Source organism: Schistosoma haematobium, chromosome 5, assembly GCF_000699445.3.
Source record: "Schistosoma haematobium chromosome 5, whole genome shotgun sequence".
Lineage (NCBI taxonomy): Eukaryota > Metazoa > Platyhelminthes > Trematoda > Strigeidida > Schistosomatidae > Schistosoma > Schistosoma haematobium.
The window spans coordinates 6,093,375-6,114,950 of NC_067200.1; the positions used below are offsets into that span (position 1 = coordinate 6,093,375).

General features: G+C 34.8%; 1 protein-coding gene across 1 annotated transcript in view; it reads right to left on the reverse strand.

The window, feature by feature from the left end:
- Nucleotides 1-21,576, reverse strand: part of PKD2_2 (TRP-like ion channel Pkd2) — a 56,834-nt gene that overhangs the window by 17,365 nt on the left and 17,893 nt on the right. Inside the window, exons 8-15 of the mRNA XM_051217371.1 lie at nucleotides 20,209-20,445; nucleotides 17,725-17,906; nucleotides 14,421-14,640; nucleotides 12,438-12,571; nucleotides 10,350-10,467; nucleotides 7,870-8,148; nucleotides 4,439-4,552; nucleotides 2,521-2,878 (exon numbers count right to left, since the gene is read on the reverse strand). Of these exons, the coding sequence (XP_051064762.1) occupies nucleotides 4,460-4,552; nucleotides 7,870-8,148; nucleotides 10,350-10,467; nucleotides 12,438-12,571; nucleotides 14,421-14,640; nucleotides 17,725-17,906; nucleotides 20,209-20,445 (1,263 nt within the window). The 3' untranslated portion in view covers nucleotides 2,521-2,878; nucleotides 4,439-4,459. The remainder of the gene's footprint in view (nucleotides 1-2,520; nucleotides 2,879-4,438; nucleotides 4,553-7,869; nucleotides 8,149-10,349; nucleotides 10,468-12,437; nucleotides 12,572-14,420; nucleotides 14,641-17,724; nucleotides 17,907-20,208; nucleotides 20,446-21,576) is intronic.

Here is a 21,576-nt window from a genome sequence, read left to right on the forward strand (position 1 = left end):
TATACCTTTGTAGGTGTTTTAAATACTGAATTATGTTGTGATTTATCAGGTGGAAATCCAATTACTTATAATTTCTTGTGAGCACCTGAAATTCTTATTCATTACTAGTTGTGAAGTAACTATTTCTAGTACATTATGACGAAACATTACAAGACTGTATGATTGTTGTGAGCTGCGTCTCGTTTTAGTCTTAGTACACACTTCATGACAATTGCTCAATCAATTTTATGGAGTTATGAAAATTTTTTATCCCGATATGTGGATCAATATGTTATTGAGTGATATACATGTTTGTATGATAATTGGCACAAATCATTCTTGTTTCATAATAACCTAACTGATTTTGATACAATGATTATAATTACTTGTCATGACAATCCATTTGAGGAAAGTTTATTCAAAATACCTAACCATTTAAAGTTGTACAATGTTGGGCGGATTAATTGGAGAGAATAAGAATCAAAGGCAGAGAATCGTAAGGTGTTGAGATGAAATTGTACTGGGATTTTGTCCTAGTAAAATATTTCTCATAGACAGTTAACATTTCTACTGATGCTAGAGTTTTAGTTATTTCCTTCTTTTATTAAAATCGATACAGTTATTCCAAGGGTTCAATATTTAGCTTGTTAATTTTCTACTGCTTGACTAATATGAACTTTACAGTTTGTGTTGTTACACATACTTACCAAATACTATTCTGAAAATCATCAAGTATTTCTATAGAAAGTTGCCAGACAATCAGAAAAAGCTGAAACTATTTCATCCAGTGTAATACCAAATGAAAAAAAAGAAAGATTTTGAGTCATAGTTTAATTGGACAATTACTTAATTAGTTGCTAAATATGGTATATCTCCAGAAGCTTCCTCCTTGTAAAAATAACCATTTGTCAATCTACAAACAAACTTGATTTCTGTACACAAATCAACCATGAATTAAAGTTTCTATTCTTAATTTAAAATGTTTCTCTACTGTTCGAGCTCAAAATTTCGAGTAATCTAGGAATATAGAAATACTAAGTTTGAAGCTATCACGAGTTCACTTAATCTGGGAACGAGAACAAGACTTGGTGACCAATGACCAGTAAGCTAGCTATTGATGCGTCCCAGCCCCGCTAACTAGATGGAGAAGTCCAAGCTTAGAATGGGAAAGTATATTCTGCAAACAGCCAGAAGCGAGCGATAACAACAAACGCAATTCAAAACGTATATATACAGTGCAAAACCGTCCTTGGGGAGAGTTACCAAATAACATACCAAAAGACTCAACGGACCGATAGCATTTTAGATTATTCCCAGTGGGAAATACGACATGAAAGTGACAAGAGAGTTTTTGCGCGAAAAAAAAGAGATTCAAATTTTCAGAATAAAATTACAAAATTAGGTCCTTTTCCAAGTGAGTTCTGGGAATCTAACGTCCTCAACAGAAATCAGCTAGAAGGTCAATAGCAAGTGTTCAAATAGGAGACATAAAACTATAACAATTAATTACCTAATTATTTTAAGATATTTGAAAAAACTTATTTATATATAAAAAGAATCTTTTAAATATTCAGTATTTCAGAACAAACAATATTTTATTTATTTAGTCGTTGAATTCATGAGTCAATTAAAGCTAGATTGCCATGGGAAACGTGGAATCATTGGACGGCCGTTTTGTCCTACTATGGGACTCTTCAGCAGCGTAAATCCACGATCCTACACACTGGACTCGACCCTAGGACCAATCGGTTTTGCGCGCAAACGCATAACCTGTAGACCGTTGAGCCGACATCTAACAAATGGGTCCTGTGTTCGAATCTCGCGAGGCGGAATCGTGGATACCCATAGCCACTGAGGAGACCCATACTGGGACAAAACAACTCTCCAGTGCTTTCATGTTTTCCATGGTAGCTTAGTTTTAATTGACCAATGAATTCAACCATTAACTTAGTTAAATCTCCACTACAAACCCTCTTCTGATAATATTTTATTTCTTTTAATAAAAATATGGAGCAAATAATTTTACACACACAAATTACATAATGAATGATTATCATTTCCTGTTATGTAACCATAAACAAATATCTTTATTATTAAAGAAAACGCAAAAAACATACTCTGTAAAAATAAAAATGTCTCGTTTTTTTTCTCTTGTTTTTTTAAACGGTACAATAAAATATTAAATCGATGATTTGTTTATTTCTGGTTGCTATGCGTATGTGTGCGTACGTGTGTGTCAATATGTTGAAGGTAATATAACTGAATGTTGTAAAAAACAAACAAACGAAAACAGAACAACAACACAAGGGCTCAATAAATGCTCAATAAGTTTACTGTTTCTGGTTAGCATGGTTAAATATTTCTCTTTCTCTCTCTTTCTCTCTCTATGCCCCCTAACTCCATAAAACTAATTGAGCAAGCATTATGAAGTGTATACTAAGACCAAATCGAAATGTAGCTCGAATGATTAAAATGAAATCTTCAACAACAACAAATGAAAAGAAAAGAAAAGGGAATTACACTTTAATATACAACACTCACCTATGTTACTAAACATTGAACATTTATTGATTGCTGAATATGTAACTAATAAAATGAGCCATGTAAATGATGTTTAAGACAAAGTGTCTTTTAGAAACTTTAAAAATAAATAATCGATTTCATGTTACGTAAATGTGAGTGAAAAGAAAGAAGGTTTAAAGTGTATCACATTAGTAACATCTATAGTTTACTTTTTTTTTGTTTTGTATTCAGTAATATAATAAAGTAATCTATCAAATGATGTAATAGAACTATTCGAGTGTAATGTAAGTATACAACTATCACTAAAACTTCCTTCTAAAATGATCATAATTCAATTTGATTACCAACGAAGATGTAAAATAGATAATTCATTTACCTTGAAATGAAATTTAAAAGAAAATAATAGAAAATAATTTAGAAGGTCAGTAATTATTAGTATAGAATTAGATAATCACTATAGTGATCATATTGTCTTAGTTGGAACTTGTCAGTTATATATATATTACTGGATTAGTAATCAACTGGAAGTGTAATTGACAGCATTAATTTTGGGAAAGAATTTACTATGCATTATAGATTTATTTGACTAGCATCTTCTGTAGAGTAAAATAATATCTCACTGGTTGAAATCATGAGTTAATTGAAGCTAGACCACCACGGAAAACCTGGAAGCACTGGACGGCCGTTTCGTCCTAGTATGGAACTTCTCAACAGTGCGCATTCATGATCCCGCGCATCGCGAGATCCGAACCCAGGACCCATCAGTTTCGTGCCAAGCGCTTAACCAACTAGACTACTGGGCCGGCATTCAACGGTGTTAATGTCTAACTGCAACCAACTCAATAATATCATTTCTCGAGTCACTAGTCTTTATTAATCTCATTTTCCAGTCACAATGATAAAGATACTATCTTTTAGAAGACAGACATTCTACTGGTGCTGGACTATTGGTTCATCTAAATTGGCTATGATGCGAAATCCAGTTAACATTACTTGTAGAAGGAAGTTATCCGGGACTACGTTTGAAAAATCACTCTGAAACCTAGAAAGGCCGGATTTATTCTGATTGGCTCGCTGTAGGTTGACGGTATAGTATTGTTTTACCAAAATGCTGGTTTGTACAAGACTTATATGTATTCATATAGGGCTGAACATTTGTTTGACGATTAAAAATGTTATTTGAATACGGATAATTGTTTTTTAATTACCGGGTTGATAGAATATATGTGTGTCGATTCTAACGTTCACTAGCTGAAAACAATCAAGAGAAAAACTTGGATCGAAATATTGTTTTACTCAGTTCTTATCAGTAACGCGTATCTATAGTTCTGAAAAAGACAACAGATTCCGGACATTCACCATGCATCTTTACAGTATGAGATTTTATTACAAAGAGCTATTTGAGGCAGGTGGTTTTCTGAGGAGGCGACACCCGAAGCCTTTGATCTAAAGGTCTAATCCACAAGGCAGTGAAGCAACGTCAAGAGATGCCGTCCCATGGTAGTCGATGACCAATAATTGGTCCATATGCCATTTATTTTCTTAAGATCCTGGAGCCCATGCGCAACACTAGTTTGGAATGAGGGTTTTTCAACTCCCTTAGATGTGTCCACCATATCCACCAACCTGGTTAAAACTCCGGACACTCGCATTTCATTCTCTCAATTTTGTAAACAACACCCGTGATGCGAGAAGGCAGCGAGTAGAACTTCCATGGCGGTGACTGTATACACGTGGCTATTTAGAAGCATTTCGAGAGCGAGAGAGAGCTGACCCTCCCCACCCTCTATCGTGACACGGCATCCCATATTTTGATTGAGAAATCTTACGAATAAACCAATTGTTCCATCTGAACTCCCTAGTAAATTTATCGCTGCTTTACTGAATAATATTTATGAAAGGTTTATGAAGGTTTTTATTCAACATACCAACTTACCAATTAAATAACAATGAGATATCACTCATGTTGTAGATCAACCGTACTAGTCATGTTGTCTAAACCAGCTTGAATAATATCATCCAATCGATCACCTCTGTCTTGTGGACTAGTCTAAAATTGATATTAATAATAATATCCCCATTCAGATAATAAAAGATAGTAACTGTCTTATAAATTTTTATTAACTGTTCGATCACCGCATAACTGACTCTTTACTTTGATCTTTTCAAAACATTTATGACAAAGTATTATTCTATGCTTACAATTTCTTAAAATTCTTCAAGTTGGCAATTTTCTTTCATCCATAACATATTTAAGCTTTGGTCTATTATATAAATTTTTGACACTTGAAAACACTTTACATCGTTGTTTCATTACACGAAGAGGTTTGTGAAGGTCATCGAATTTTATAGTTTAACTTATGATCTAATCTTATCGTAACCGTTGTTAGGAACCAAGAAACACTGGAGAGCTGATTCTTAGTACGGAATTGCTCAGCAGTATTCGTTCACAAGCTCACAAGGGATCAAATCCGGGATCGACAAAACGGTGTGTGAACGCGATACCTCTTGACCTCTGAGCCGCTTATAGTGCTGTACATACTAAATACTAATAATAACTATGTGCTTAGTAGTGAATAAATTCAAAATACAATTCCTGAGGTTCTAGTGAGAAGTAGTGACTAGTGAAGTTCAACTATGTCGGGTGGGAGAAAGTTATGTACCAGAAGCAAAGGAAGATGTCCGAGTAGAATTACAAATTGGTTGAAGTCAATTATATACACTATGGGATGCAAACTAAGTGGTCTAGATATCAAGAGTTCTTGAGTGATACTGAATGTCATAGGTTTGGTCTCAGACGGGTTGATGAATGCTCATTGCTAAAACGTTCTATACTCAGACAAAACAGATGTCTAGTGCCTCATTGTTTTCATCGGTGGGCCAGCAATGTCAATTCATAGTTTAATCTACTTTTGTAAACCGAATAAGTTTCTCATAGTTTTATCTATCTTGATAAAATCATTTTTTTCCCTTCATCCAATGACTCCTATCTGTAAGTAACACAAAAGAATACAAGAGCTCCATATACTAGATTGAAGACGAGTTATTATATACCAGTAGTAGTCTCAGATACAAAATAACATTTGAGTATATTAATCAATAAATTACACTTGTGATGTGATGAATAAGCTCTTTCTACTGTACTTAAAATGAGTTCATAAAGTAAATTAGTATACTATAAGGTGGTTTGTTTCAAGTGGTAATAACATAGACAAGTCCTTGGATGTAAAAGCTCGATAACATTTCTTCAAGGACCATTGGTGTTATCTGGTTGGTCGTCATTAATTTTAGTTTTCTAATTCTATTGTGTCCGAAGGTTGTTGCTTATTACTATATATACAGGGTTGTTCTATTTAAGTTTTGACTTTGTGAAATTATTTGTATGTAAAGTTCTTACTAAAATCTTGACTCGTCTCAGTGTCCATAGTCCTGGGGATTATCGTTAAAGTGATCTGTGTCCATATCTCGATCTAATGAGATCACATTGGTTAATGTTCATATTATAAGAATACCAATCATTCGTTATTTAGAAAAAAAAACTATAGGTCTCGATCGTTTAGTACGTTCAAAACATGACAAAAACAGAAACAATTTATCAGAATGATGATTCAAGATGAAAGAAATCCTTCGTAATGATAGAATTCTAAGACAGTATCACAGATCAAACAGACTTCAGTCGAACTGGAAGTTATTTTAACATAATCATTTCAATTGTAGTCTGTTCATTTATTGAAGAGCATTACTGAATAAAAGGAACTAATTCTATTCATTCTTGCTCATATTTTTTTTTTTTTGATTGATCACGGGAAGTACTATGCTGTCTGTTAAAATAAATAGGGATTATAATTTTAGTTTACAAAATCTAGAGTAAATCTTACTTCTAAAATACTTTCCACTTACAGTAACAAACTTGTCTCATATCTGTTTTTATTAGTTTGAATAATCGTTAGGATTAGGATCTTCACTTTTCATGTCATTTTACACACCTTACCATCACCATACCTCACATGATCATTTGTAGTTTCAGAAATACAGGTACATTATGACATTGCATTAGCTGTCTATTACAAATTTTATCGATTCTCATTTGAGTAAAAACAGATCATCTAAATCAAACTGTTTGAAGGTGACAAGTACTGCAAACATAATTCGACTTGTCACCTGTGTTTCGTTATGTTTATAACCGACAACCCTAATCTGTTGCTTTGTGTAGTTACTGAGTAGACTAAACGTTTAGGGATGATAACTATGAAAAGTTTAAAAAATAGTGACCACTATTTATGAATCTCTGAAGACAACTTAAGTGTGATATCTTAGTGAAGATAAAAATTACAAGTAACTTCAGAGAACTATGAATGGGCTAATATTATCTATATATTCTTATTGTATAACTATTCAGTGATTAGATTGTGCATATCTACATTCATCTTATTATAAGGTTTATTTAGACCTATAGATTACTATTGTACGATATACTGTTCTCAAGTTATGTTCAGTTTATTGATTACAGTCTCCCACGTTCACAGCCACATTTTGGCTCGATCTTGTATAAATGTTATGTCCTATTTTTATGATGCGATGCGGTCTGTTTGGTTGGTATATAAACCAAATATATTTGAAATAAATGATTCGCATAGCGGAAACTTCTATTGGTATTCTAGAGTCAACTGGACAGGCTAGGCGAGTAAAGGACGCTAGGCTGATCAGACCGGTGGAAAGTCGTTGGTTTAGTACAGTACAAGAGTGAATAAGTCGTATTTCGATTGGTGAATAAAATTACGTTATAACTAGCCGGACTTAAAGTCACAACATTAAGTACTCTTGATATTCAAAATAAAAGACCTAACACCATCAGTATTTATCTATATGGTTACAATTCTTATTTATGTAAGCCTAACCCTTAAACTTAACTTGAACTCTAAAATCTAACATTTAACTCGGACTCAAAATCTCAAATCTTAACACCAAACTTTCAGTTTATATACAATACATTTTATATTAAAGTTACTTGTATCCTGACTAGCTAAAAGCTGACCACACTTTCTAAAAGTCACTTTAAGTGAGCTCAGTTATCATTAGTGAAGTGTGTACTTCCACCATTTAAACAAATATGTATGCCTGTAAAAATTAAACGGGCAGACTTGGTATCTAATGTTATTATAATAATAATAGTATTAATATTTTAATAGTTGAATTCATGAGTCAATTGAAGCTAGACCACCATGGAAAACCTGAATGCACTGGACGGCCCACAGTAGGACGAAACGACCATCCACTGTATCCAGGTTTTCCATGGTGGTCTAGCTTCAATTGACTCATAATCTCAATTATTAAAATTACTATCATATCCACAAAACCCTTTCTTACTGAAATAATAGTTTGTAAAAATTGTGTCATTGTTTCACGGCGTATAACTTTGATCTTTTCCAATGTTGCTAAAGATTTTAACACATCTTCAATATGTCCAATAACTTGACCCATACCATTTTCAATACGATTAACACGTTTATATAATTGCATAAATTCAGCTTGTTTTATATCAATTTTAATTTGTGTAGTCGGTGCCATTTTGGATTGACTTGTTCCAGGTTGTTTCGCGTCTAAATTTAAGCGTTCTTCTTTAGTTAATTCACTGACTAAAGCAATCTATACCCATGGTGTGTATTGGGGGGGGATAGAAAAGAACAAACATATAAAATAGAATCAAAAATGAGGGAGAGAGAGAGTAGAAAAAACAGGTTGATTTTAATGGTTTATATCACTGACCAATAATCTAAGCAAACTATGATATCTTTTTGTGCCCACAGCCTGACGTCATAGTGATCGAATGATATTGATGTTAATGAAATTGTTATATCCTAGTGAAGATTACACTACGAGTAACGTCTTAGACTTATTAATGGACTATTATTACTTATATATTCTCATGATATAAATATTCGGTAACTAGATTATGTATATCTATATTCCCCTTGTTACAAGCTTTATTTTGACCTATAATTTATTATTGTACGATTTACGGTTCATAAGCTATGTTCAGTTTACTAACTACTGCCTCCCACGTTCACAGCCACTTTTTGGCTTTATTGTGTACAAATGTTATTTCCTATTTTATGATGCGTTGCAGTCTGTTTGATTGATATATAAAGCCAGTATGTCTGAAATAAATGATTCGGTTCGATTCGCATAGTGGAAGCTGGTATTGGTGTTCTGGACTCAAGTGGATGGGCTAGGCGGACATAGGACCAATAAGGACGCTAGGCTGCTTATACCGGTCGAACGTCATTGGTTTTGGACAGTGCTAAGATTGTATAAGTCGTATTTTGATTGGTGGATAAACCACGTGATAAAAAACCGGACATAAAGTCATAACAGAACTATAGTCCTAGTTACTTTTTACATATTCTGTCCACGTATTCCGTTAATAATAACGATGTAATCAAACTTCAGAAAGAGTTGAAATAATGAATGATGGAATAAAAAGGTTGTAATGTTATCAGGGCAAAGAAAGATTTATTACTGCTTGTTTTTGGACATAGACCTGGTTTTAAAAAGTTTGATTGCTATCGCTTCGACAAATTTCTTAAGATTGGAGTTTGATTATGTATTAATCACCATGAATGACTTCAGTGTATCAACTTGATGTCAAGAAGATTTCTCGAAATGGCACTTCTGATTGCTTTTAATATGGAATATGTTCTTTGAATCGGATCTAGTCTCTCCTTTCAACTTTTTCTGAATTTTGATTACATCATTGTCATTTTTCTTCGATTCATAATTGTCTGATTTCAATCCATATCTTTCTTTACTACCATTAATCTGTTTTCAGTTGATTCATTACATAATCACATAATGTCTGTTGACTCTATGAGTTCTAATCAGTATTTCAATGTTCTAGAACATTCCCTCCCAAACTTTATGTATCCGGAACAAAATTTTTATGACCTCATTAACTCTGTCGGAATCTTTGCCACATCATGATACACATATTCATCTCTAATCACATTCGTATTTATGAGTATGTCAATATCTGTAATAACGTTGAGTTTGAAATATTATACAGGTTATAAGCAGGTGATGAGAACCTAACGAAATATAATGAATTCACATTGTTCTGCACCAATCGTCATTCTTGCTCTTTTTAAGATAATAAAGGGAATTGTGTGTATCAGACGTATTAAATTGTAGGTGGTATTGTTATTATTGGAACGAAAAATAAATGAATGGTAACTGCTAGAGATTAGTTACTAACTTTTATTACATACATTCTTATTAGATATTTATTAGGTAACTAGATTATACATATACATACCCATAGTCCTTTTATCATAAGCTTTCATTTGGCCTATTGACTACTGCAATACGATTAACCATTCTAAATTTATTCCCAATCGTTTGGTTACAGTCTCCTGTACTCATAATCAGTTTAGGCTTGATCCTGTATAATAATTCTTTTGCATTTTATGGTGTGATGTGGTCTGGTCTGTTTATATATAAATCGTTTAAGTCTGAAAAATACGATTCATGCAATAAAGGCTTATATTTGTGTTCTGAACTGGATCGGCTGGGTTGGGCGAGCAGCTATTATCTCAAAAGACCAATAAAGACTCAGAGTTGACTCAAGACTTTTTGCGCTGGCTGACGCATCATTAGTTTAACAGAGAGACAAGATAATAGAAGTCGGTATTTTGATTGGCAATGTATCACATAATGTTTGGGGGGCCATGGGACATAACAGTTACTTCATATAAATCCAACTTGAATCAATCAAATTAAAGGACTTTTGAAAGCCAAAACAAGATAATTGACTATTATTATTATTATTATAAAACGTCTACTGTACAAACCTTTTGTTCTTCTAGTGAAGCTTTTAATTTCAACCGTTCCGTATGTGATAAAATGTTATCTTTATTTTCATCGAAATTTTCAAATACCATTTTTATTTCTTCATCAGTAAAACCTTTGCTAATAAATTATAAACAAGAAAGAGAAAGGGGTTTTGTGGAGAATGTAGTAATTTTAATAATTGAATTAATGAGTCGATTTAAGCTAGACCACCGTTGAAAACCTGGAAGCACTGAACGGCCGTCTCGTCCTAGCCTGTGACTCTTCAGTAACGCGCACCCACGATTCTGCTCGCGGGCTTGGAACTCAGGACCTTCGATGTCGTGCTCAAACGATTAACTTTTAGACCACTGAGCTGGCATCCAACACTGTTAATGTCTAACTTCAACCAATCTACGAAAATGAACTATCGTCCACTATTGTCTTCAGTGAGTTACTGCCTTACATTAGACCTGGTTGAACTCTACTGGTCACAGCTTCTCACTGAAACTCCATGAAATACCTTGAAGCCATCCAGTGCTTCCAGGTTTCTCGAGATTGTCTAGTTTTAATCGACTCGTGAATTCAACATTTTAAGAAGCCCTAATGATTAGTGTATATGTATTTTGCATATATGATATTATGTTCTATTACATAGACATATTCACATTAGATGGTTGTTAATAACTCCAGATACTTGGAATGAAATCTTGAGTGAAAATTACAGTATTTAGCGGCCAGTCATCAAATGAATGAATGATCGTTAACTTAAAACTTTATAGATTCTACAATATGCAAAAGATCAGGTAGAACGTGATGAATAGTTCTAGAAATTAAGTATTCGCAAGCAACAAATGACCACTTAGTTTTTCATGATTTTCAATAGTGTTTAGGTCAGTCTGTGATGTTAACTTCGAAAACATAAAAATCTCCACAAAGACCCCTATACTGATTATTGATCTCAATATATTTTTTTTCATTTTTTTATGCATTGACCTATACTCTGATAAGTTTTCTAATTGAACGCTAGATTCGGTTCCTAAGCTTTTCTACTAACTCCCAAACTAAATCTGCACAGCGACTTCAGAGAAAAGGTTCTGAACATGGAAGAAACACTTCACTTCAAAGGTTCGTATATGTACAGAAAAATCTAGGGCTTCTATAGTATTTTAGATGGCATTGAGTTTCCAGAAAATCCTGAAGCACTACTAAACATAGTTGTATTATAAGTAATTATTTAATCAGAAACTCGACATGTGACTTTTCACTTCTTAGATGTTTCTAGCAAAACGTCTAGTGAATGCTGATTGGATAAGATGCTTCTAAATGTTTTCAGAGTTTTCTAGATCTTTCCAACATATTCTCTATCCGTATATTCATTCATTTTATCATGGTATTCATCATTTGTCCCCTTAATAACAATTGGTCCCTTTTAAATGGTTATCATTAACTTATAAAGTACCTTGATCTGGTTAATGTTTTTGCTATATAAGAATATGCATATTATTGCTCGTATTGATATAAAACCTGATAAAATCGAATTGAAAGACAGTCCTAGGTTCGAATCCCGCGGGGTGAGATAGTGAATGCTCACTGCCACTGAAGAGTCCCACAATAAGACGAAATGGCCATCCAGTGCTTCCAGGTTTTTCATCATGATCTAGCTTCAATTAACTCATGATCTCAACTATTAAATTACAATAGTTGAAACTGAGTCAATTGAAGCTTGGCCATCATGGAAAACCTGGAAGCACTGGATAGCCGTTTCGTCCTAGTACGGAACTCCTCAACAGCAGTGCACATCCACGATCCTACTGTCTGCGAGATTCGAACCCAGAACCTAACAATCTCGCGCGCGAGCGCTTAATCATTAGATCACTGAGCCGGTATCCAATGGTGTTTATGTCTAACTTCAACTAATCCACGAAAATGCACCGTCGTACTGCCTCACAACAGACCCGGTTGAACTTCACTGGTCACTACTTCTCACTAGAACAGAACTCCAGAAAATACCTATTGAAGTCAGTCACTAGTGACCAGATGATTACTATCAGATACACATATGAAGATAATAATATCTAATGTGTTTTTTTCAAATAAATGTAACTTACGTTTTCAAATGTTTCCACAATTCAGTATATTCTAATTTACCATCTTTATTAAAATCAGCCAATTCCATTGCATTTTGTATATTTTCAATTCGTTTCTTTTTAATTTTTAATTTTTCTAGCATATTTCTCATTCTCTATGTGTTATAACGTTTTTTTGTTTGTTTGTTTTTCATTCGATGAAAAAGAAAAAAGAGGGGAACAAATGTGAAGGATGACAATTTGAAAATTTGATATATGGATAATCGATACAGCTTAGTAACAAACGACAATTGTAATTTATACTTGATTATATAAAACAGTCTCCAAATGCCCTGATACAGCCGATAGTGGGGAGAGTCAGCTTTTTCTCTCTCACAATCGAAATGCTCTCACATGGTCACGTGCATACAACCACTGCCAGGGTAGTCCTACTCACTGCCTTCTTGTGGCATTACTGTTGTTTACGAAATTGAAAAGACGAATAGCGAATGTCTGGTTCTTTAACCGGGTTGTTGGATACGGTTTGTTCAGTTAGGGGAGTTGGAAAATCCTGATTCCAAACCAATAGTGCATATGGGCTTCAGGGTCCTGTTGGCACAAACGGCGTATGGACATCGGCAACCGTGAGAGTGCATCTCCTTACGTTGCACCACTGCCTTGTGAATTGGGCCACTATGTTAAAGGCTCAGGAAGCGGCCCCTTAAGAAAACTATCTGCTTCAGTTTGGACACCAGGGTAGTATCCCAGTCTTCACATAAATTGAATGATTTATATGGCTCATATATATTTGGCACTTCCTTGTACCAATGTTTATGTGTTTAAATAAATAAATAAAATATAAAATAATTGGTGTGTATTGAACCCTAAAGACAGTAAACATTATCAAGATTTAAATTTTTAGTCAGTTGTAGATTTAATAAGAATCAAAGAGTATAGAATATGTGATTAGTTTTTAGCAGCATAAGATTGTTGAGATTATTAAGTTCAGATTAAAATAAGGAATGAATCCATGTTAGACCATCATTGAAAACCTAGAAGTATTGGAAATCCGTTTCATCATGATATCGGACTTCTCAGTGGCAGTGCGCATCCACGATCCCGTACCAATTGAATTCAAACCCAAGACCTTCGATTTCGCGGGTGAACACTAACCCCTAGACCACTGAACCGACCAATATCCAACAGTGTTAATGTCTAACTTAGTTTTAAGATTATTGAACAGTGTGTACGTGATTGAATCTTAAACCTTTAATCTTTAATAATATTTCATATAATGAATAATACCATCAAACTAGTGAAGGAGATTATAAGTTGAACCATGATTAATATGACTAACAAAATGTTTATTGTTAGATTTAAAATTTGTTCCTACTAGAGATATTGATTCGTAATATTACATGATTTACATAATCCCATTAGATAGTTGATTATAAGTGTTTAGATCACGAGTCCATTGAGGCTAGACCACCATGGAAAACCTGGAAGTAATGGATGGCCGTTTTATCCTAGTATGGGACTCCTCAGTAGTGAGCATCCATGATCCCGCCTAACAAGATTCGAACCCAAGACCTTCGGTCTCGCGCGCGAACGCTTAACCTATAAACCATCGAGCTGGCATTCAACGGTGTTAATGTCTAACTTCAACCAATCCATGAAATTACGCCACCATCCATCATTGTCATTAGTAAGTTACTATCTCACAACAGACTCGGTTGAACTCCACTGATCACAGCTTGTCACCAGAACTCGAGGAAACAACTCTTGGAGGCACTCACTAGTAAAAACATGATAATTACAATCAAATAAGAGTTTTATGTTAAACGTTCGCGCGCAAGATTGATAGGTCCTGGGCTCAAATGTTGTAGGGCGGGATCGTGGATGTGTATTGCTAGGATGAAACAACCGTCCAGCATTCTCAGGTTTTCTATGGTGGTCTAACTTCAATTAACTCATAAATTCAATTCATCATATTTCATCTTAAATTATTGAACAATATTTACTTACATCTTTAAGAAAATCTTTCATTTCAAATTCATTTGGTTGTTTTTCTAAATCTGATTTAACTGATGAATAAGTTTCATTGATAATTGCAATAAACATATTAATAAGTACAAAAAATACAAAGAATACATAAACAATAAAATAAATTGGACCAAACACTCGATTTGCTGTTTCCAATGCATTAAAATCAAAATCACCCAATATAATACGAAATAGGGTATAACTAAAAAACAAAAAAAAAGAAAAAAAAGAGAACACAACAAACAAACAAACAAAAAGGATAAAAAAACATGAAAGAATAAATTAAAACAGTTGAGATCATGAGTCAACAAAAGCTAGACCATCATGGAAAACCTGGAAGCATTGGACGACCATTTCGTCCTATTGTGGGACTCCTCAGCAATGCGCATCTACGACCATCTACAAAACCCCTTCTGATACTAATCGACGTATGCTCACTAGTGACTGACTTCAAGAGATATATCCCGGAGTTCTAGTGAGAAGCAGTGACCAGTGGTGTTCAACCGGGTCAGTTGTGAGATAGTAACTCATTGGTGACAGTAGTGGATGTGTCGGTCAATTTCGTGGGTTTGTTGAAGTTAGACATTAATACCGTTGGATGCCGGCTCAGTGGTCTAGTTGGTTAAGCGCCTGGCGCGAGACTGATAGGCCCTAGGTTTAAATCCCTCGGGGTGCGGGGTCGTGGATACGCACTGCTGAGGGGTCCCGTACTAGGACGAGACGGCCGTCCAGTGCTCCCAGGTTTCCCATGATGGTCTACCTTCAACTGACTTATGATCTAAACTATTGAAATTACTACAATCTCCACAAAACCCCTTCTGATACTAATGAATTGAAACTAAGTTGATTCAATATTTAAAAGTTAAACAATAGAAAACAGATAAAAGCATTGTTGCTTAGATAGATTGATTGATTGCTCGGGTAACACTGAATTCATTTGAATATATTCTGGGAATGTACTATGGCGATGACCTTGAATGGCTCGTCATCCAATTAGAAAGTAGGGTTTAGTTATAAAACAATAAACAATAAATGGTATTAAAAATACAATGGATAAATAGGTCTAACATAAATAATGAATGTGAACAAAATGAGTTGTTTATTGTTGTAAACGGGAAACAAGTTATGATTAGAGATCAGTAATGAGAGTAGGGTTGGGTTTTAGAGTTAGTATTAAGAGTAGAGGTTAGAGTGGAAGAGTACTTTTCATCGATAATAGTGAAGACATACGCAGGTAGTTTTTCGAGTTGAGATCTCTAGGGATTTCACGTTTCCTGGAATAATTCACGAATTATATTCGAATATTATATATCGGAGACTTGAAAAAATCACACAAAAACTCTCGGCTATGTCCGGGATCACATCAAGTACGCTGACAGAGTATTAATCTATTAGCCACATTCTAGTCCAGAACCAATTCATTTTTGATTTTGTTTACAAAACATACTAACTTTATTGTGTGGTTTCACAGAAGATCAGTATATCGGTTTCAGACATCTTAAGAGTAAGTTCACTTGATGTTGTTTACTTGTATCTTCCCATTGTTATTTAGGACTGCAATTGACCAGTCTCTTATTGGTATATAAGCATCCTCTACAGGCTTCCTCGATGTTGCCTTAATTCCAAAGTATTATAAGCAAAGGTGGATAGTAGCTAGCAGTGGAATCCAGGACTCGCGTTTCGTCCTATTTGGGATCTGTCAGCTGAATGTACCTGCATCTCAGAGTCAATGTTCACCCTGAGACTCGCATCTATTACCGTTCGCTTCAAAACACTTAGTAGCTAAGTGGATAACGTGATGGCGTTTGAAGCGGACGGTACTAGGTTCGAGTCTCGAAGTGAACATCAACCCTGGCATGCAAGTACATCTAGCTGACGAGTCCCAAATAGGATGAGACGAGCGTCCTGGGTTCCACTGCTAGCCATTATCCATCTTTGCTCTTAAAAGTAAGATCTGTAAAATTTTTGTACTGAACTCCTAGTAAGATTGAAGCTATCTATCACTGTTTACTGAATTTTGTTCACCTAAGAAAACTATGATTGAATATATTGAGAAACTTCCATGATTCTCTTGATGATCTGAAAAGTATGTTTATAGATTCTTTTCATGACAATTTTAGTCTTAAGCTTATACTAATTAAACATTATTTAAAGAAATTAGCGAACATTAGTACGTAGTCAACCAAATTAGCGGTGAGACAATACCTAACCAAATATATGCAATGAAGAATGTATTATATTTAAAATTTTAGACTATTGAATCTTGACTTCTTAGTATAAAGGTATCGCGCTTTATACAATATCTAGGCGTCATAGTTTCAGGCCATTTTATACCTTGTCACTAACAAAGATAAGGTTACTATTAGATGCTTTCTAGTTTTCGTTAACACTTTTTGATTGAAATCATCAATTGCCCTGGTACGGACGAGGGTAGGTAGATTCATCTCTCCCTCTCAAAATGCTCTCACATGGCCACGCGTATACAACCACCGCCACGGAAGTCCTACTCGCCACGGTTGTTGTTTAAGAAATTGAGAGAATGAAATGCGAATGTCCGGCGTTTTAACCAGGTTGGTGGATATGGAGGATCCATCTAGGGGAGTTGAAAAACCCTGATTCCTAACGAATGGTACAGATGGGCTCCAGGATCTTAACAAAATAAATGCCATACACCTAGATAAGGTCCCAATTGGTCTCAACATGGTTTGGCAGGACGCTTCGCCATTTTAGTCTTCCTAGACATCTTTTCATCTCATTCTCGCTGTTAGTTGAATAGGTATATGGAAACGTTTGTATCCATATCTAAAATGGGTGAAGAGGGAGAACTTATAACAAAAATGAAAAGTTAGAACACCATTAAAAACTTGAAAGCACTGGACGTCCGTTCCCTTCTAGCATGAAACTACTCAGGAATGTGCATTGATGACCCCGCACGTAGGAACTAAACACAAAGTCTTCATTCTTGCACTCAAACACTTAAACTCTGGACCACTGAGCCGGCGTCCAGTTGTGTTAATCTCTAAGCCCAATCGGTTCATTAAATCAACATCGTTAAATGCTGGTTCAGCCATTCAGAGTTTAGGTGTTCGTGCGCGTGACCGAAGGTCTCGAGTTGGATTTTCGCGTGCAGACATCCCACACTAGTATGAAACGATCGACTAGTAGTTTCTGGTTTCCAATAATGATCTGACTTTAATCAGTTCATGATCCAACAATTTCAATAATTCCATACTGAAAAATGACAAGATTAAAGATGAATGAATTTGTACTTCAATTATAAACTTACACAACTGTAATAAATGAACTGAAATCTTTTGCTTGTGTACCGAATGCTAAATAACCAAGTTGTGCAAATGAAAAGAATACAATAAAGAACATGATAGCGAAACCAGCTAAATCTTTTGCACAACTACCAAGTGTTGAACTTAATTGTGTCATTGTTTTATTGAAACTGATGTATTTAAACAACTATGAAAAATAGAAAAATAATAATAATAAAATAGGGTAAAGAGGAGAACACATAATGATGACGATCTAAATATGCATATGATTGAAAACAAGGAAAAATTGCAAAAGCATCAGACAATTTTTTCATTTATCAGGAAGACTTTTATGGAGATTTCTAACTTTCATGGTTCAACGATCACTGAAAAACACGAAGCATTGAACAGCCATTTTGTAATGATATAAGACCCGTTGGATATGAGCATCCATGACCTCGTCAAAGGACGGATTTATTTTCTCTCATCTAACAGTGAACGCTTAACTTCTAGACTACCAACATGGCATTCATACCAGGACGAAACAGTTGGTCAATGCTTCTTGATTTCCAAATGTCTTTTTTTTACTATGGTCAGTCAACGATATAAACTATAGAATTCCTATTCGATGGGATATTCTAGATGAATGTTGTGAATTCTCCATTTTCACTTTATGATGTATATAAAGATAAAATGGCGGTCATATTTTTATTCAAGATTTCTATGTAATGGCTAACCAATCTTGTTGAATTGTATAATATCAACATTGAGATGGTAAAGATTTATAACAGTGGTGGATGATTTCAGTGTTACTGATTTCTCTAAAACAGATGATATAATCATAGAGCTCTCATTATCGTTATTATTAGAGCTTATTGCATGCAGTAGTGCACTGTGTAGCTATTCTCCAAGCATTAAATTAATTAGTTGAAATGTCATCGCTTTGGATTGTTTATCTTTGTAGTTTATGTGTCTAGTCTCGTTCGGATATTTGATTTGTGTTCCTGTGAATTGTTAGGTCGAATTTATATCGATGTGTTCATTGATTAGGAACTGATTGAATACTATACTACCAAAAATCTGGTATTCCTAAAATTTCTATAATCTTGGTGAATTCTTAGTCAGTCTATAACGGAATCTATGAAGACAGGCAATCATAAACAAACCTGTCAGGAAGAAATTAGTTAACGGTTGTGAAATGAAGATAACTCTCACTTCTGTATGAAGTAAGCATTGATGATATTTTCCAGAATGATAATTAAAGTCTCGTAACTAGAACAACTACCTCAAAGTAATCAGTAACACCAAAAACCATAGGGGATTTCCTAGAAACTTCTTAAAAATCTGTCACAGTAACTTAAACTGATTAGTCTCGTAACGTTATTGACAATATAATTCAATCATTCTCTGATGGTTGCTGTTCTCATTGAGCGGTAGTATGAATCGGTAGAACAAGAAGCAGTGTATGGCTAAAATCTTATGTACTTCTATATAAAATTCTGATGATTGTCGTTTGTACCAGTGAGTTTACTGGTTCGAACATTTTATTGTAGGAGTAATGGTTCGGAAGCTTTTAATTAATATGGCCTTATAAAACTCACCAACTGTTTATCGTTCCGTGAATATTGTGCCTATTATTATATGTTGGCTCTGATAGAAAACAACTAAAATAACAAATATGGACAGATAGACTTAAATTAGCCATCAATAGGACATTTTATGCAGCCCAACTTGTCATTATTGAAAAGACAAGGTCTATGTTTCACCAAAAGCCTAAACAGCACGTAAGCGATTGTGTCTATCAATTTACATGTATGTGCGGAAACACGTACATAGGGAGGAGCAATCGTGATTTGCAATTAAAGGTGGGTGAACATCTACCAAAATGGCTGCAGAAACAAATGAATTTCAATGGTTAAATAAGATCACAGGATAGACAGACATCATCCTCCATTGCGAAACATTTGATTGAGACGGGTCATAAGGTTGACATCAAGTCAGCATTTGTAGTGTTATACAAAAGCCTTCAAGAACGTATACTAAAGTTTTATTGAAGCCTTGGCTATACGAAAACTGAAACCCCCTTTATGCGTTCAAAAACAATTTGTCCTTACACTTAACCTACTCTGGTAATACTGATTTATTATCAAGAGTGATAATGACATTGTTTTTGTTATGGCTTACTTTTAACCTGTCTAGTTGACCTTTTAATTTTCATATATAAATGTTCTTAACAAGTACATTATATGTGATCAGATTGATTTGGAATTGTATTACGTAAATATATCATCACATAATTCTGGTAAACTTCATCTTCTCATAGCAATATCAAGAGATATACAACCCTCATGTTGTCCTAGTTAGTAGGTTGACACTCTCAAGATCACTTTAGCGGCATTCAAAGATCGTCCATAAATTAATAGTCTCACCGTTAAAATAGTAATTCTGTCAACAACAACAAGAACAACAACAAAAACTATCCATATGAAAGAGAATTCAATGGAACTCACTTTAACCCAAGCTAGAAATACAGTAATAGAGATAGCAAAATTGAAATTCACTTGCCATATACTTAACATTTGAAAATTAGCAAATTCATTTGGATTATGTAATATACTTTCAAGTAAATTGATTACAATTATTGTACGATAAATATTGAATGCTGCACATACAATACTAATAAGAATAATAATAATATCTAATGAATTCCATACAGATACAAAATAAATCCATCCTTGTTTCTTTATCTGTAGGGTATGAAGAAAGAAAAAAAGAATTATAAATAGATTAGTAAAAAGGTTATATTTGATGAAAAACAGGAGATATTTCTGGATTTATAGTGAGAAGTCGTTACCAGTGGTGTTCGACCGGGTCAGTTGTAAGGTAGTAACTCACTGAAGAAAATGGTGTACGGTGGCGCAACTTCTTGGATTGGTTGAAGTTAGACATCAACACCGTTGGATGCCGGCTCAGTGGTCTAGTTGGTTAAGCGCCTGGCGCGAGACTGATAGGTCCTGGGTTCAAATCCCGCGGGGTCATGGATACGCACTGCTGAGGAGTCCCATACTAGGACGGAACGGCTGCACAGTGCTTCCAGGTTTCCCATGGTGGTCTAGCTTCAGTTGACTCGTGATTTCAACAAGTAAAATAAATTATGTGTTTATGTAAAGTATTTACTATAAGTAGTATTGGTAATTACCTCCCAAATGCCCTGGTACAGTCGAATGTAGGGAGAGTCAGCTCCCTCTCTCTCGCGCGCGCGAAATGCTCTCACATGGTCACGTGCATATAGTAATCGCCAGGGAAGTTCTAATCAGTGCATTCTTGTGGTGGGGTTGTTGTTTACGAAACTGAGAGGACGAATAGCGAATGTCCGATGATTTCACCGGGTTAGTGAATATAATGGATCCATCTAGGGGAGTTGAAAAACTCTGATTCTAAATCAACGGTGCACATGGGCTTCAGGATCCCGTGAGAATAAATGGCGTATGAAACAATTATTGGTCACCAGTTACCATGGGACTGCATCTCTTTACGTCGTTCCATGGTCTTGAGGAGTAGATCTTCAGATCAAAGGCTAGGGAGTAGCCTCCTAATGAAAACATCTGCTTCGGTTTGGTCACTCGGGAAGTATCACAGCCCTCGCAAAAATTGAATGAATTATGTGGCTCATGTCTGTTTGGTGCCCCCCTTGTACAATTGTTTATGTGTTTAAATAAATGATATAATAACTTAAATATACAGTTATAACAATAAAAAAGTTATCTAGGCAGTGTATTTGACATGTGGTTAGCAATGGGATACATGAAGATCATTTAACTTTAGTTAGGACTTATCATCTGAATGTACTTGGTGTTGATATTTCTCACCAAGATTCG